Here is a 15,197-nt window from a genome sequence, read left to right as displayed (position 1 = left end):
TATTTTTTCTCTCTTCTCGCTTTGTGCTTGCGGCTCACTTTTTGCTCCGTACGTGGCGGAAAGGGAATACGTCTGCTCCCGATATGGCCACGTGTGGGTGAGCGCTACGTGTGCACAAGCAGGCTAGTGAAGAGAGAGGAGAGGGGGGTGGCCAATAGCATGTCTGCCGATGCCCTAGTGCCTGCGGTCCTCAGGCGAGCCTGGCTGCCCTCTGCCTCTGCAAGAACACTGTATATCGCCCCCATCTGTTGCCATGGTGAGGTGCTGCAATTGCCGTTGCCCAGGTTACGGGCAGTTTGCAAAGCCCCAGCGCACACCCTGCTAGCTTCGTCTACTAAATAGCTTGCCACAGAGTTCTGGAACTTGAGCAAAAGTGCTGTTTTACCTTCATGTCCTTTTATGCTGTTTCTCAACCCCTCTCTCTCTCTTTCTCTCTTTCTCTTGCTACCCCCCCCCATAAGTCTGCGCCATAAGACTAACCAGAGCTACATATTGATGAAGTGTGCGCAAGATGTTTTGTTTTCTGCAAGATGTTTTGGTTTATACCATTAACATAAAACATGCAAATGTGATGGAAGATCATAAACCTAATTATGCAACATGATCCTAAACCTATTTGCATGTAAATCTCCATAATGCATGTCCATGCATGGATCAGTCTTATGCAAGGAAATGAGACTCAGACAAGTGAAACAGCTTATCATTAGGAAGAATTCCTCGGCTATTCTTTATATACTAGTGTTTCAGATGTAAAAGCTGGCTGTATCATGCATTATACAGTGGAGTTTTATTCTCCCACATAATGTCATTCCTTGAGGTCTAATTGATACTGTAGTTCATCATGTGTTTAATTAATGCATCCATCTTTTTGAGAGTTCTCCTTAATTCTTCTATAGCATGGCCTCATTTTTCATGTATGATATTTTGGAGCCTGGAGCAAGAATTCATAGAGTGTGTGCAGATAACGTACACACATGCATGCCGAGTGTGTCATGTGATGTGATGGATCACCTCAGAAAGGGCGACAAAGGAAAGAGACATGACTGATAAAATATTTAAACGTCAAACTCATTACCCGCCTTGTACAGTAATTATACTCCACTACACACTCTGCTTTGATTCCACTTTGATGTGTGTTTTGGGTGTGTAAGCATGCTTACAGCAAAATATGTGCATTTTTATGTCAACATATGTTGAATGTGGATAAGGTTTTACCGGTAAATGTTGTGAAGTCTCCATGCTGTTCTAGCACTATATAAATAGGCTTCAGTAAAAGTAATAAAGCTTGTAGTTCAGCATTCTACCCCTGTACCCATGAATTCCTGCAGGAAAAAAGAAAAATAGTAATTGTTCTCCTCAAACTCCACGTTTTAAGTAACCTCACAGCTTTGAAGAGGTAATATGGTTACATCTTCAGGTACACAGGGCAAATGTTTCCTTACTCTTTAACATTATTTTAAAGCATTTTTAGCTTCTGGCATGTGGAGTACTTTTAATTCATTGTTGAAATTTATTCTTGAGAACATAGGACACACATAGCCATTAATGAAATTCATTGTTCTTAAACATAACACAGATATTAAAAGACTTTAGCGCTGGCTAGACTGTTTTAGTGTTTTATAGAACTGTTAAAATCATACACTGGTGGGAGAGATGGTGAATATGTGTGTTATTGTGTGTAATATCTGTATCTTATTTGCACTTGTATGAATGCCATAATGTGGAAATGAAATATGCATATGTTTAAAAAATCTATCTGTTTCCAATTGGCTTGGTTAATGTCACTTTGTTTTCCTTTGGGACTGTCATTTTAGTCTTTGGTCTAATAAGTCCATGAGTCATATCAGTTACTAGTTATAAACCTACCAGCTACTGACCCAGAGTTTATGTAACCTTTTACCCTTTGACCTCTAAACCTCCCCAGGAGCAGCAGGCACCGCCAAGGGAAACATACGGTTTGAACCTGTCTGCTTTGCCGGTGGAGCAGGACCTTCTCATATACCACAGGTCAGACTTATCATTTCTTAAGGGGATGCCAAAGACATATGACACTGAGACAGACAAAGGTAATTTAAAAAACAATCTGAACATTCTTCACCAAAGAATGTATTAAATGGATATCAGTGTAGTTGCCACTGTTTTGAAATGGTAGCAGGATAAGTCTAGCTTAGATGTTTCAATGTTGGCTTTGTGAGCAGATCTCTAATGTAAAAGCACAATATACATTAGGATGTCATGTATCAGCAGTGAAGTGCAGGGCTCTTTGTGTGTCTGAGCAAGATTGTGTGTGCATGTTTTCTTTGACTTTCTTAACAGTATTATGTTACTGTCCAATGTCAAAATAATTCAAGACAGCACTTCAGGAAATATTAAGAAGACAAAAATATCAGAAAACACACTTGTATGTACAGAACTTTACTGGCATTTCTGCGGGGGAGGGAGGGGGATAAACTATAGACAGGCCAGTTTAAAAAATTAAAGCTTTCATTTGGATTAAAAAATTAAAAAGTTCCTAAAACAGGTTGTAACAAGTTACTACACTGCAAGTAAAAAAAGTCAAGTCTGTACACTCAAGTCCTGAGACAAGTCACAATTTAACTCCTTCCTATATGTGTGGAATGCTCCATTTTTGACACTGGATGGCACAAAAATGTTTGTTGTGTAAATACTGTACATTGTAGAGACAATCTATACATACCCTACATACCTGCTTAAAAGACTGAATGAAGAATGCATCTGCCAGTGTTGGGCTTAGGACATGTCATTTCCTACCGAATGAATAGGTTTTCCCTGCAAAAATATGAATGTGTCAAAGTAATTATCTGTGGAAAAAATGACTCGCATGTTAGACCAGGTTTCTCCTATGACAACATAAAACTGAACACATGATAATCTCTCTTCATATGTCCTCTACGAGTGCAGCGGGGTAAACATCAAATTTGTTTTCCTCCAACATACCATTACGTATTGAAAATAAGTTGCACCATAAAGCTCTTAACCAGTGATATCAAAATATAACGTAGGTTGTCCACTTTACAGGACAGGTTATAGGTATATAATCAGAGATTGGATGTCTGAGATACAAAAGTATAATATGTATAAGAATAACATCTTCCATCAATTGATCCTAGGGATTAACAAAAGATTGAGAGGCAGATCGACTTTTAATCCCTTGGGTCACTCAATCGATGGAATATGTTTTTCTTATACAACTAGACAAAAAATCAACAGTATAAATGGTGTGTTGGGAGAGAACTCCTTTCACATTTACTGTTAGGCTATTGTTCATCATTAGTTTGCCATTTTCAGTCATCCATCTAGCTAATTAATTACTAAACTAATTTAGCTATATAAACACAGATATACTGTTCCTTTTTTAGCCTCAATGTTTGAACAAACTTTGTTCTTTTCCCCATCAGCATCAGTTATCTTCACCACACATTTTCCTTGTTGCAGTTCTTTTTTAATTACAATGGTACAGTCTTTAGATCATTAAAATCATTATTTCTGGCAGTATCTTTCAAGCCCACACAAACTTTAACACTGGCACCCCCCAAGTTTCCTGTGATTGGCTGCAGAATTTCTCTGGTTGCTAGGTGATGTTTATAAACATCTGAGCAGCTCAGAGTTACAGCTACAGATACAGCAAGTAACAAAAGATTGCAAAGTTGCAAGTGTTTTATAGTATTGTTGAATCTATTTACAAGTCATCAAATTTGTGACTTGGTTGAACTCAAGTCCAAGTTAAGTGAATCAAATCCACAATGTTCTAATTGCTTCAGATAGTTGTTGAATGGCTAGAACAAACAAGGTATGTGATAAGGGTCAGTGTCATGCCTCACTAAATACTAAAATGATTAAATCAGACCACTAGTGAGAATTGCAGCAAAGGGATTATTGTAAAAAAAAAAAAAAAGTCTAACCACGTAAAGTTCTCGCTTAGCCCAAACGTACATAGAGTGTGTACAAGGTATGTACAAGTATTGTTCTATGCTGTCCAATGCCTTTTCAGGGTCTATTGAAATCACAATCCCATTTACAGCCTGCTATTGTAAAACAAACAATATTTAAAAGTCTGCTAACACTGTTACAGGATTTCTGGTCCTTAATAATGTAAAGGAATGGACTCTCCAATTGGGCTGGCAACATTTTCAAAAGGAGCTTCAGATCTACATTTAGATCTACATTCTCTTATCTACAAAGAGAAATAAGCATATAGGTGGCAAAATACTCTGGTGGGTTTTCCTTCTCCAGAATTAGAGAAACATTAGTTTCTCTGAAAGAAATGTGCAGAAGAACCATACCAAAAGAGATGTTAAACATATTCAGTAATGGGGTAACCAGGAGATTTAGAAATCCTTTGTAGATCTCAGTAAGTCCATCCCTACCTGGGATATTTCCTAATTGCACTTTCTTAATAGCATTGAGCACTTCCTCCTTGGAAATTGAAGCACTGAGTGCAAGTTTTAGAAAAACTAAAGTGTATTATTAGTAATTGTAGCCTCATAACTTCCCTTGTAAGGTATGTCAGGTATCTTCCTGCCTTATTTCATGTTCATGTAATCATTGTTTAGCAAATTTTATTATCACCTCTGTATCATTCATCAGAAGTCTAGCAATGAAACACAGAGCAGTATTTTTTTTCAGTATCACCAATGACAAATTCTAGATGTGTTCTTTTTCAGTTTGTAAAAGAATGTTTTCAAGTGGGTTTTTTTATCACGCTGATTACATCTTTTATATGATGTCAGATATGTGTAAGACACTTTGTAAGAAGGCCTTTAAAGTCTCAGACAACAAGGATGTGCTATCTGTTCAGATTGGACTGATTATGGTCATTCAAGCAAGAGGGGTCAAGTCTCAGCCTTAAGAGATATAAATATATTACCAATTGAGCTAAAAATTACAGAATAAAAAAATAATTCTTTTTGCATTTTCTTACACGTTTGATAAAAAAGTAAACTTTATATCTGCAGGGTGCTCTGCTCTCCAAATATCAATATTATGTAGATCCTCACATATAATGTTAATAGCCTTAGCCTGCGATAACAGTAATACTTTTCCCAAAGAAACCTATCTGTTTTGGCATTTGATTGACATTTAAAACCACCACCAATTACTGAATTACTCATATTCATGTCAGTTTTGAAAAGGCACAGGGGAAAAAAATTAAACTGGTTAGCTAGGGGGGTAATATACATTTGTAACAGCAATCTCTTTCCCCTTCAAGAATACTTCTCACAATCAAATAGAGAACCCCTCTGTCCTTCACACAAAACAGCAGTATGAATGGCAAATGTTTTCTCAGCAGTATAACTATTCCTAGTAGAGAATGAGATCTACCTAAAACCAACACGGTACAGTTTTAAATGTTCTTTATCATCCAAATGAGTCTCTTGCAATATCAACTTTCTGTTTTGATAAAATATCTTTATAGTTTTGACACGCAAACTATCTTTTTGTCATTTTAATTTACGTTTTCTCATTTGGCCAAATCTTTATTTCTTAGGCTAGGCTTTATTTCTTGTTATCTACTCTGACTGTTGTAACCTTTATTTTGGTGATGTGTAGTACTGCTATGACCCTTTCTACCGCTTCACCCCTTCTCTCCATTACATCATTCTGAACACTGCTAAGGGTTTAGGGTGTCTCATTCTATCTGTAATACAAAGTTTTTACAAGCACATCTCACCACCTCATCACAGGGCAGAAGAATGCAGGAGATATGTAAAGATGTGGCTTCTTAATGAGCTAATGCTAGCATGCTGGAAGGCACTAAATTGTGGAGGTCAGGGGTGCTGCAGGACTGATACCCCATTAGACTTTACAGCTTCTTGTATTTACATTGTTGTCTGCATTGAGGGAGCAGTGAATCTAAAAGTTGCCAAATTGATTCTAAATAACAGGGACCAGTATACAATCCTGTGTCACCCCACTGGAGCTTACCTTTGCTGTGCATAGTGACTGGGTAAAGAACGTCCAATAGATCATGAAACAAGAGGGTTTGGTTCAATACAATGTTGAATGTCTTTTTTAATCACATATACACATACACACATTCATACTTATCTCAGGACTGTTATCACAGCTCCTTTTTGAAATGCAAATGAGTCCAGGGCTTTGTCCTTTGGTAGTCAATGTACAATTTGCATAATGACCTCATCATCTTTGAGGACACACTTGAAATGCATTTCAAATGCTGACTACTGTTTAAAAATCTGGAAAAACACATTTCTCATATTTAATAGTCAAATCTTTTAAAAGCTTTTTCTGGGATCTGTTGGATTGCTCTGTAAAGCACCCCATAAGGAAATAGTATGCAATTTGATGATATTTATTATTTGTCTGCAGTAGATTAAACCATATTCTATACAGAAGCCAGATGGTAACCCAGGGACCCATGTTTTCTCCCATTGTTAGTCATAGCCAGATTAGCTTCATCCATTATGGATGAACCCTTATATAATCTTACTTTTCTATAGTTCAATAGGCAGTAGTAGTGATGGTCTCCTCAGTGCTACCTGTGGTTAAAGGTGATAATTCCTTAGTTACCGTAGCTCAGTGACTTCATGCACTTAAATAAGACCTGATTTTACCCAAGTGAAATGTCTCTTTCTTTCTTTTTCTTTCTTTCTTTCTTTCTTTCTTTCTTTCTTTCTTTCTTTCTTTCTTTCTTTCTTTCTTTCTTTCTCTTTCTCTCTCTCTCTCTCTCTCTCTCTCTCTCTCTCTCTCTCTCTCTCAGCACCTGATTTTCTGGTCTGAGCTGCAGGTGTCCAGTTCTCTGATTGGCTTTCTCAGAATGTTCTGATTAGTGTAGTCATGCCATGCAAAGCCCAACCATCTCCTTAACAGTTCCTGTGTGTTATCAACCACATTGGCAGCCTGACACGCACTGACACCCACATCTACCGCTCACAAACCCATGTGCGCGCACACACACACACACACACACACACACACATATATATATACACATATGTGCAGGTTCATTTTCAGTTTTCAGGGTGTTAGTGAGTTCATATCCAGGCTTCCAGGGTGTACACAGTAAACTTCCCTCTTCATCTTCTCTATTTTCCCTGTCGCTCCAGGATTATGTATAAAGGTGTTTATAAAGCTGAAATCCCTCTCTCTTTCTCTATTCTGACACAATTCAATTTAAAGACGGAATAGAAGATATCTCAACCTATGGATTAACTCTGTTCTAATGCATATTATTATTATCTTTTGTTCTATATGTTATGTGCTCATATAATGATATAGAGATATCAGGTCAGCCCTTTTCCCATATTCTCTACCTAAAGAAACTGAAGCTTCTGTCACATGTATGTGAGGGATTTAAGGGTACCCAGGTTCTCAATGAGAACAGTGTGAGCTGTGTGTCTGAGGGATAAAGAGACCCATCTTCATAATGCTTTCATTAAAGAAGAGCAATAGCTTTGGTAAGACATCAAGTGTGCATTTGAATGTTTTGATATAGTACTGAGCTATCATGGACCATTAGTCAGGCACATTGTTTGGTGAGTGTGATAAATGTGTGAAATACTGTATGGGTTATTTATAATCAATTGTGCATGGTGTGTGTATTTGTAATGTTTGTACAGGTTTGCTCACCTTGGCCAAAACCAGCACAAAGTTGAGAGAAGAGACCAGCTGATGGACCCTGGAAAAATTCTGGAAAATGTCATAAACCTGTGAGTTACACATATCTATACCTATATACATTTATACACTTACTGGCTACTTTTTTAGAATTCATACAAATACTCTGTAGGACATCATTTGCTCCCAGAATAGCCTCAGTTCTTGTTGGAAACATTCCTTTGAGATCTTGGTCCATGATTACATGATTGCATCACATTAATTGCTGGAGATTTGTAAGCTGTAGATGCTGAATGCTGCAAAACTCCCATTCCGCCACATACCAAAAATGCTCATTTGGATACTTAGATCTGGTGACTGGAAAGGCTACTAAAATATATGGAACTCATTGTGAAGGTCATGGAATCAGTTTGGGACCAGTTTGAGATTATAAAATAAATAAGTGGTCTCCATAAAGAGATAGTCAGGAACAATTCTCATATAGACTGTGGCATTCAAATCCTCCGTTGGGATAAGGGGGCTCAGTGTGTCTACCAAGAAGACATTCCCAACACTATTAAAACATCACCAGGACAAAAGGCAGTTGGGGTCGATGGATTTATTGTGGTTACATCAAATTATGAATCTACCATATGAATGTTGCAGCATAAACTGAGGTTAATCAGACAAGACAACATTTTTTTCAATCTTCAACTTTCCACTTTTCATGAGCCTGTGCCCACTGTAGTGTCAGACTCCAGTTCATGGTTAACATGAGTGTAACATGATGTGGTCTTCTACTGCTGCAGCCCATCCACCTCAAACTTTGAGCTGTTGTACATTTTGAGATGGTTGTAAAGAGTAGATATTCGAGTTTAGCGTTTTTATATGCTCAAACCAGTGTGCCAATTCTCCTTTTACCTCTCTCTCAGTGTTACTGCTGACAGAACCACTGGACATTCACTGGATGTTTATTTTAGTTTGGTTTTGCATATTTCTGTGTAAACTGCAGAGGCTGTTGTGTGTTATCTCAGGAACTTGTACATACATACAGCATAAATTCACAAATTGCCAATTGCAAATCCCTGACTTGAAGCCCATGAAAATTTAATGGACTTACTTTAAAAAGTGTGTTCTTGCAAGGAGGCTCACAAACCTCACCAAGTTATACCGGTTCTGCCAGAAAGAATGGGTAAAAAAAATCCAGCAGTGCTGAGAACCTTATGACTAGACTTCAGTTCAAGTTCTGCATTTAAAAGGCAAATATTAACCAAGTATATACTTTATGGAAAAAATAATATATACCATAATTGGCACAGGAAATGTATGGTGGAAGTTTAAAAAAATAAAATTGAATGTCTAGCCTAAGTGTATGTAAGCATTCGGCCTCAACTGCATGTATATGTATGAGTAAGATTCTTATAATAGGTGGCATGATGAGGATGAAAATTATAATCTTATTTGCATTTACCTTTCTGCTAACTCAAGGATATTTTAAAGTGTTAGAGAAACAATGACACCAACAAAGCAGAAGAAATCTCACTCAAACAAAAAATGTTGATACCCTTAATTGCTAATTGATGGCAAATCTATGACTAAAATCCAGTATGCCTATAGACATATCCACTGATTGTCTTCCCTGGTGCTTCTCATTAGGTAATTTGATGTGGCTAGTCAGCAACAATCCTCTTTGGTCTCGAAGAACTCCATAGTTAACAGTAATTTCTTCTGTCCAGTTATTGTTCTGGAACTCTAAAGGCTTTCCTTGACCTCTTATCAAACTGTATCCTGGGCCTTCTGTTCCTTAGGCTTATTCATGTATTACAATTTGTAGCAAACCGTATGAGTTCATATTGGATTACCAGTTTGGCTCATGTGCCTTTTGCTATTGCTCAAATGTGTGTTCTTCCTTCTTAACAACACAACAATTGATTGACACCCCTACATTTTTGTCGATTGTCCAGTTACTTTTGGTCCAATAAGTTGTAAAAACGGCATATAAAAAGGGCTCCAAGTCCTACCTGATATAGATAGATAGATAGATAGATAGGTAGATAGATAGATAGATAGATAGATAGATAGATAGAAATAGTTTAAAGTGGTTAAAATAAACAAAAACAGTATTTACATTCAGACTGCACAGTCTGTCTCCTGAACTCTATTGTAAAGTGGTGAGATGTCCCCATTAAAATGCTGACTCATGGCTGCACATGACTGTCAGGCCAGTGCAGAAAGGCAGGTGAGTGAAAGTCACCCCATGATCCACAGCAACCTTTCAACTCTTACTACTTGCCCTGGGGCAATGACTACCATCCAATCAACTGATTTCAGAGTAATCCAGTGCTATCAGTGGTGGATTTCATCTTGAAGTTGACTGTAAATGTATGGGAGAATATTTGGTGCTGCTATCAAGTTATTCAGCCCAATGAAAAGCTTGCACAATGTCTGTGGTGATGTAATGATGCTACAGAGCACCCCACTCTGAGAACACCTGATGACCCAGTTTGGCACCATTCTGCTCAACCCAGATTTCAGAGCTGTTTCCTTAAGCCTGACACACCAAATGTTAAAATCAGCTACCATGACCTCTTGCAATTTAGTTGCAACACATAAGGAAATAGTGGTCTACATTAGTCAAGGATGTTTGCAGAAATTGGAAAAGGTACAGAGACTCAAACAGCCAACTAACACAGATCAAAACTGTGGCAGATTCAGTTTCAATCCACAGTCATATTTCTTGTACAAGAGTTAAGAATGAACATGCCCATGCAAGAACCACTTATATGAGCATGTTCATTCTTAACTCTTGTACAAGGCATTTTAGGAAGAACTTGTTGCTTTCAACAATGTTCTGATATTTAGAATTTGATCTTGGCTATGACAAACTTCACTAGAGGTCCAGACCTGTCATACAAGTCACGTACCACTGTTCTCCAAAGAAAAAAACTGTATGGACTTAGATTCTATCCATCTCATTAACTTAGAAATCCAAGTTTTGCCTCAGAGGTTTTTTGTAGCTTCAGAGTTTCCCATGGTGACAGAATGCCTTAAATTGTGACATTATCGATGGGATACATTTATCTGATCAACTAAGGCTTGATGCAGTATAATTTTACACATGGGCACGCTAAGCCTTTATATAAAGTGATAAATTGCCTTGCTTGGAGGAGATGTTTTTGAATCTTATTTTGGTCTAATTTTTTGTGATGGTACAGACCTCATGTCACAACTTGAACAAAGCAAGCAGCTTTTGTGTCTCATTTCTTGGTTTTAGCAGCTCACAGATCCACTGTTAATGTTACATGGGTGTAGGAACCATTTCATATATATGTAACACACCCCAACAAACTTTTCAAAAAGTGTATTAAAACATAAAATTCACATACATTGTCCATATTTATTTGGTCAAAATCAGGCATGCTGGAATGAAAATGATTGTTAAGACAATTGTCCAAGGTGTAAGAATTGAAAATACCGCCATGTCATAGCACAAGAGATATTTCATTTTTCTTTAAAAAGATGTGGCTGGATAAAATTAACAGATAGCCATCCCATTTTCTTATCTGGTCTGCTGTGTTTTCTGTTGAATTAGCTGCCCTAATATTTGTGAAAGGAAGTCTATGAATTGGTTTGTATTACTTTTGTCAGACAGGGAGCTTTATTTTCCCTTTTGACCATATAGATAACAGATGCAGGCGATGAGGGGAGTGCGGGAGGCTGCAACAGCTCACGTGAGCCCCAGCAAGTAGGAGTGATGGTGGTGACATGTAGGAGTGATGGTGGTGACATGCAGGAGGGATGGTGGTGACATGCAGGAGGGATGGTGGTGACATGCAGGAGGGATGGTGGTGACATGCAGGAGGGATGGTGGTGACATGCAGGAGGGATGGTGGTGACATGCAGGAGGGATGGTGGTGACATGCAGGAGGGATGGTGGTGACATGCAGGAGGGATGGTGGTGACATGCAGGAGGGATGGTGGTGACATGCAGGAGGGAGGGTGGTGACATGCAGGAGGGAGGGTGGTGACATGTAGGAGGGAGGGTGGTGACATGCAGGAGGGATGGTGGTGACATGCAGGAGGGAGGGTGGTGACATGCAGGAGGGAGGGTGGTGACATGCAGGAGGGAGGGTGGTGACATGCAGGAGGGAGGGTGGTGACATGCAGGAGGGACGGTGGTGACGTAGGAGTGACGGTGGTGACACGCAGGAGTGACGGTGGTGACACGTAGGAGGGACGGTGGTGACACGTAGGAGGGACGGTGGTGACATGTAGGAGGGACGGTGGTGACATGTAGGAGTGATGGTGGTGACATGTAGGAGGGATGGTGGTGACATGTAGGAGGAATGATGGTGACAATGTCGACTTGCCAAATAAGCTCATCTCACCCAAGATAGCACTGGCAGGCTAACGTATCTCTTCTGTCTCACAAATCATACTTGGTTGTTTGCAGAGAATCTTGTTTTTGTCACAAAAGCTTAATGGTTAAGGTACTTGACTTGTACTTGGATGGTTGTTGGTTCAAGCCCCACAACTGCCAAGTTGCCACTGTTGGGCCCCTGAGCAAGGCTCTTAACCCTCAGTTGCTCAAGTTGTACTCAGTCAAAATTGTCGCTTTGGATAAAAGCGTCAGCTAAATGCCATAAATGTAAATGTTACCAACAGGATAAAGAATGCTATTCTTAAAAGTCACCAGAAATTAGGTTTTGTTTTTGTTTAGTTTTTTGTTTTTTTAATTATTGTTTTCCCCAAATGCCTTCAAACACCTCTACCAAAGCTGTTCCACAATTGGTCCTTCATTGTTCTGGGTTGTTAGTGATATATTTTCATTTAATGATTTCTGAAAGCAGCCCAGTTGCTCTTTTTACCATTAGATTACATTTTTACTTCCAGACAAATGGGGAGGATGCAATTTTCATGAAAGTTATGTGGGAAATTTATAACAATTTGATGAACAAATGAGTGCTTTCTAAATCTGCTATGGCACAGTTGTACCAACTGACTTTACGACAAAACTATGTCAAATCTATAATAGGAATACAAAAATCATTTGCAGAAGACCTACTGATTATATGTAATTTACATTAATTTGAAGGGGAAATCACTGTGGAAACATGCAATGAAAGAGTGATGGTAGATCTACACTAAACATTTTTTAAACATTAAGTGCAGATTTAAGTTTATGTAGAGGTCTGAGCAACGATTGGCTCATCTGTAGCTGGAGTTTGCAGGAAAGTGCCGTAAGAATGAACTGACTTCCATTTGGTCATCAAACATTTCGCATACAATCCTGCCTATTCAGATTTTCCAGTTCAGGATATCCTCTGTCATTCATCATCTGAGCAAACACAGATTCCTCTGCAGAGATGACTGTGCGTGCCTGATTCAGACATGTTCTGCGGATATGTGGGTCTAGTGTGTGATGAGTGTAACTGATAAAACTGTTGACAGCTTTTTGATGGAGATTTTTTGAACAGGGAATCATTGTCTCTTCTGTAAGGGTCAGTAAAGCTTTATGTGTAAGTGTTCATTCTATCCATTAATACTGAACTTTGATCATTATTTCCTGGCAGGCTATACAGGGTCAATGCAGTTGCTTTTGTTTTCTAATAACATATATGGTAATAAGTGTTGTCATTGTAAGAGTGCGTGTTTCCGTGTGTGTGTGTGTGTGTGTGTGTGTGTGTGTGTGTGTGTGTGTGTGTGTGTGTGTGTGTGTGTGTGTGTGTGTGTGCGTACGTACGTGAGTTTGTGTACATGTATGTATCTTGCTGGGTGGGAATCTCAGTTCTCAGCATGTTTTTGTGTTAGTGGGTACTGTGTTAGAGTGGGCCACTCGGGAAGTGTGGAGAAAGCACATGGATTGTCAGTAAATGAAGGGGAAATGCCGCGTTCAGAAGCTCTCAGAGGGAGTAGAGTAGAGCTCTATTCAGAAACTGTTACACAGGAAGAATTCAGAGACAAAGTCAGATTTTTCCCACTTCTAGCCTGCCGTGACCCACTAGTCAGTACTAATTCTGCTCATGGAAGGAAGCAGAAAAGTTGCTTTTGAAATAACTAACAAGCACTGCCTTGTGTTTGTGCCAGTGGGTAGTGAAGTCAGTCATTTTTCTTTGTACATGATTTTGTTTTACTCCATTTGAAAGAATCAGCGGTACAGAATGATGACTTTTAGTTTGAATTAAATTAACAAAATTATCATTTATTGTTGTTTATATTTTTATATATGGCTTTTTTAACAGCTCAACTTAAAGCACACTTTAAAACAATGGGGGGGGGGGAGCTTTTTCTTGCTGGATGTTTCTGGACATTAGTTTTATAATGTTATATTAATTACTTTCATGTCATTCCTACTGACACCATCATCTCAAGATCTCTTGGGATACCTTGCCAGGCTTCTGCTGCTGTGTTCTTCTTGGTGTTGAGGGTTTTTCATCACTTCAATCACTTCATTCATTTCAAATGATAGGTTGACTATTGCCTATCAGCAAATCTTCTCTTGCTGTGTTTGGGTCCATTATCCACCAAGACAAGTTTGAAGACATTGGTTTAGATATTGGTAAGCTATTACTGTAACCTTCCGTAGTCCTTCTTATGCTATGTTTCTACAATTGATAGATTTGGTGTATTCCAAAAGGTAAAAGGCTCTCTTCAAGCTGTTGCTTTGTTGGTGCTTTCTTCCAGCTTTCTGCAATCTCCCCACTATATTCTTTGACTTTGCCTCTGAATTGGATGCCTTGTTTTTGTTGCTTATGAGAGTTTGCTTCTTGTGGCTCTTCTCTTCTTCAGCGAGAGCCAGTTGTTTTTGCACTAAGGAGGTTGTTGTCAGCTTTGATGACCGTTATTGTTGGTCTTTTTCCAGAACTTGAGCAGTTTTTTAATCCCATTCTCCAGCATTTTTTTCTTTACCTGGGTTGGTTGAAGGTAGTTGCTAAGTCAAACAGTATATTTAGATTTTTCCCTGTTCTGAAGGTATACTAAACTGCTGATATTGCTGCAGTCAGTTGCCGTCATGGTTCTAATTCTGTTTTCTTTCAGAATTCATTTTCTTAGTTTGTTTTTTGCTTCTTCTTTTTTTCATGCTTTTTAGGTGCACCTACTGCAGAGAGGCAGTTTTGCAGTTTTTCTCATCACAGTCATGACTTGAATTTTGGATGTTTCTTTGGCTTAATAACATTGTGAAGGGCATAGCATGATTGTCTGCTTTAACAGAGTGCATGGCACAGTTTTCCATATATATAGATTTTGTTCACATTTTTGAAGAAAACCATGAAAAACGCATTTATACATCAACTCATTCAAGCCTTCATGTTCTCCCATGACCTGTGTGTGTATGTTTGGGAGAGGGTGGCTATGTGTTGTGCTTTGTATATTCGATGTCCATGATATGAATTTAATGCTTCAATGAGAAAGGGTTCCGTACCACTCTTTAGCATCTGCGTGCATGTAATCCAACAAATACATGTCCGCACCTTGATTTGACTTCAGCAGGTGTGTTGAACTTCTTACTCATGGTTATGTAACATATTTTCTTCTGGATTTTTAATGCTGCTGGAACCTGTGTCTCCTTCCTTTTCTCTCTCTGTTGTTTACACTCATGAACTGAACTTCATATACCT

At 38.6% G+C, this 15,197-nt stretch overlaps 1 protein-coding gene across 3 annotated transcripts in view; it reads left to right on the top strand.

Annotated features, from left to right (window-relative positions):
* Window positions 1-15,197, top strand: part of fig4a (FIG4 phosphoinositide 5-phosphatase a) — a 60,860-nt gene that overhangs the window by 41,817 nt on the left and 3,846 nt on the right. For all 3 annotated transcript variants that reach the window (XM_081695846.1, XM_027000907.3, XM_081695852.1), the window contains 2 exons: window positions 1,925-2,007; window positions 7,602-7,691. In XM_081695846.1, coding sequence (XP_081551972.1) covers window positions 1,925-2,007; window positions 7,602-7,691 — 173 coding nt within the window. The remainder of the gene's footprint in view (window positions 1-1,924; window positions 2,008-7,601; window positions 7,692-15,197) is intronic.

Source organism: Electrophorus electricus, chromosome 2, assembly GCF_041902795.1.
Source record: "Electrophorus electricus isolate QZ-2024a chromosome 2, ASM4190279v1, whole genome shotgun sequence".
In the NCBI taxonomy this organism is placed as follows: Eukaryota; Metazoa; Chordata; class Actinopteri; order Gymnotiformes; family Gymnotidae; genus Electrophorus; species Electrophorus electricus.
Note: the sequence above shows the minus strand (reverse complement) of the source record. Positions and strands in the feature narration are given on the sequence as shown.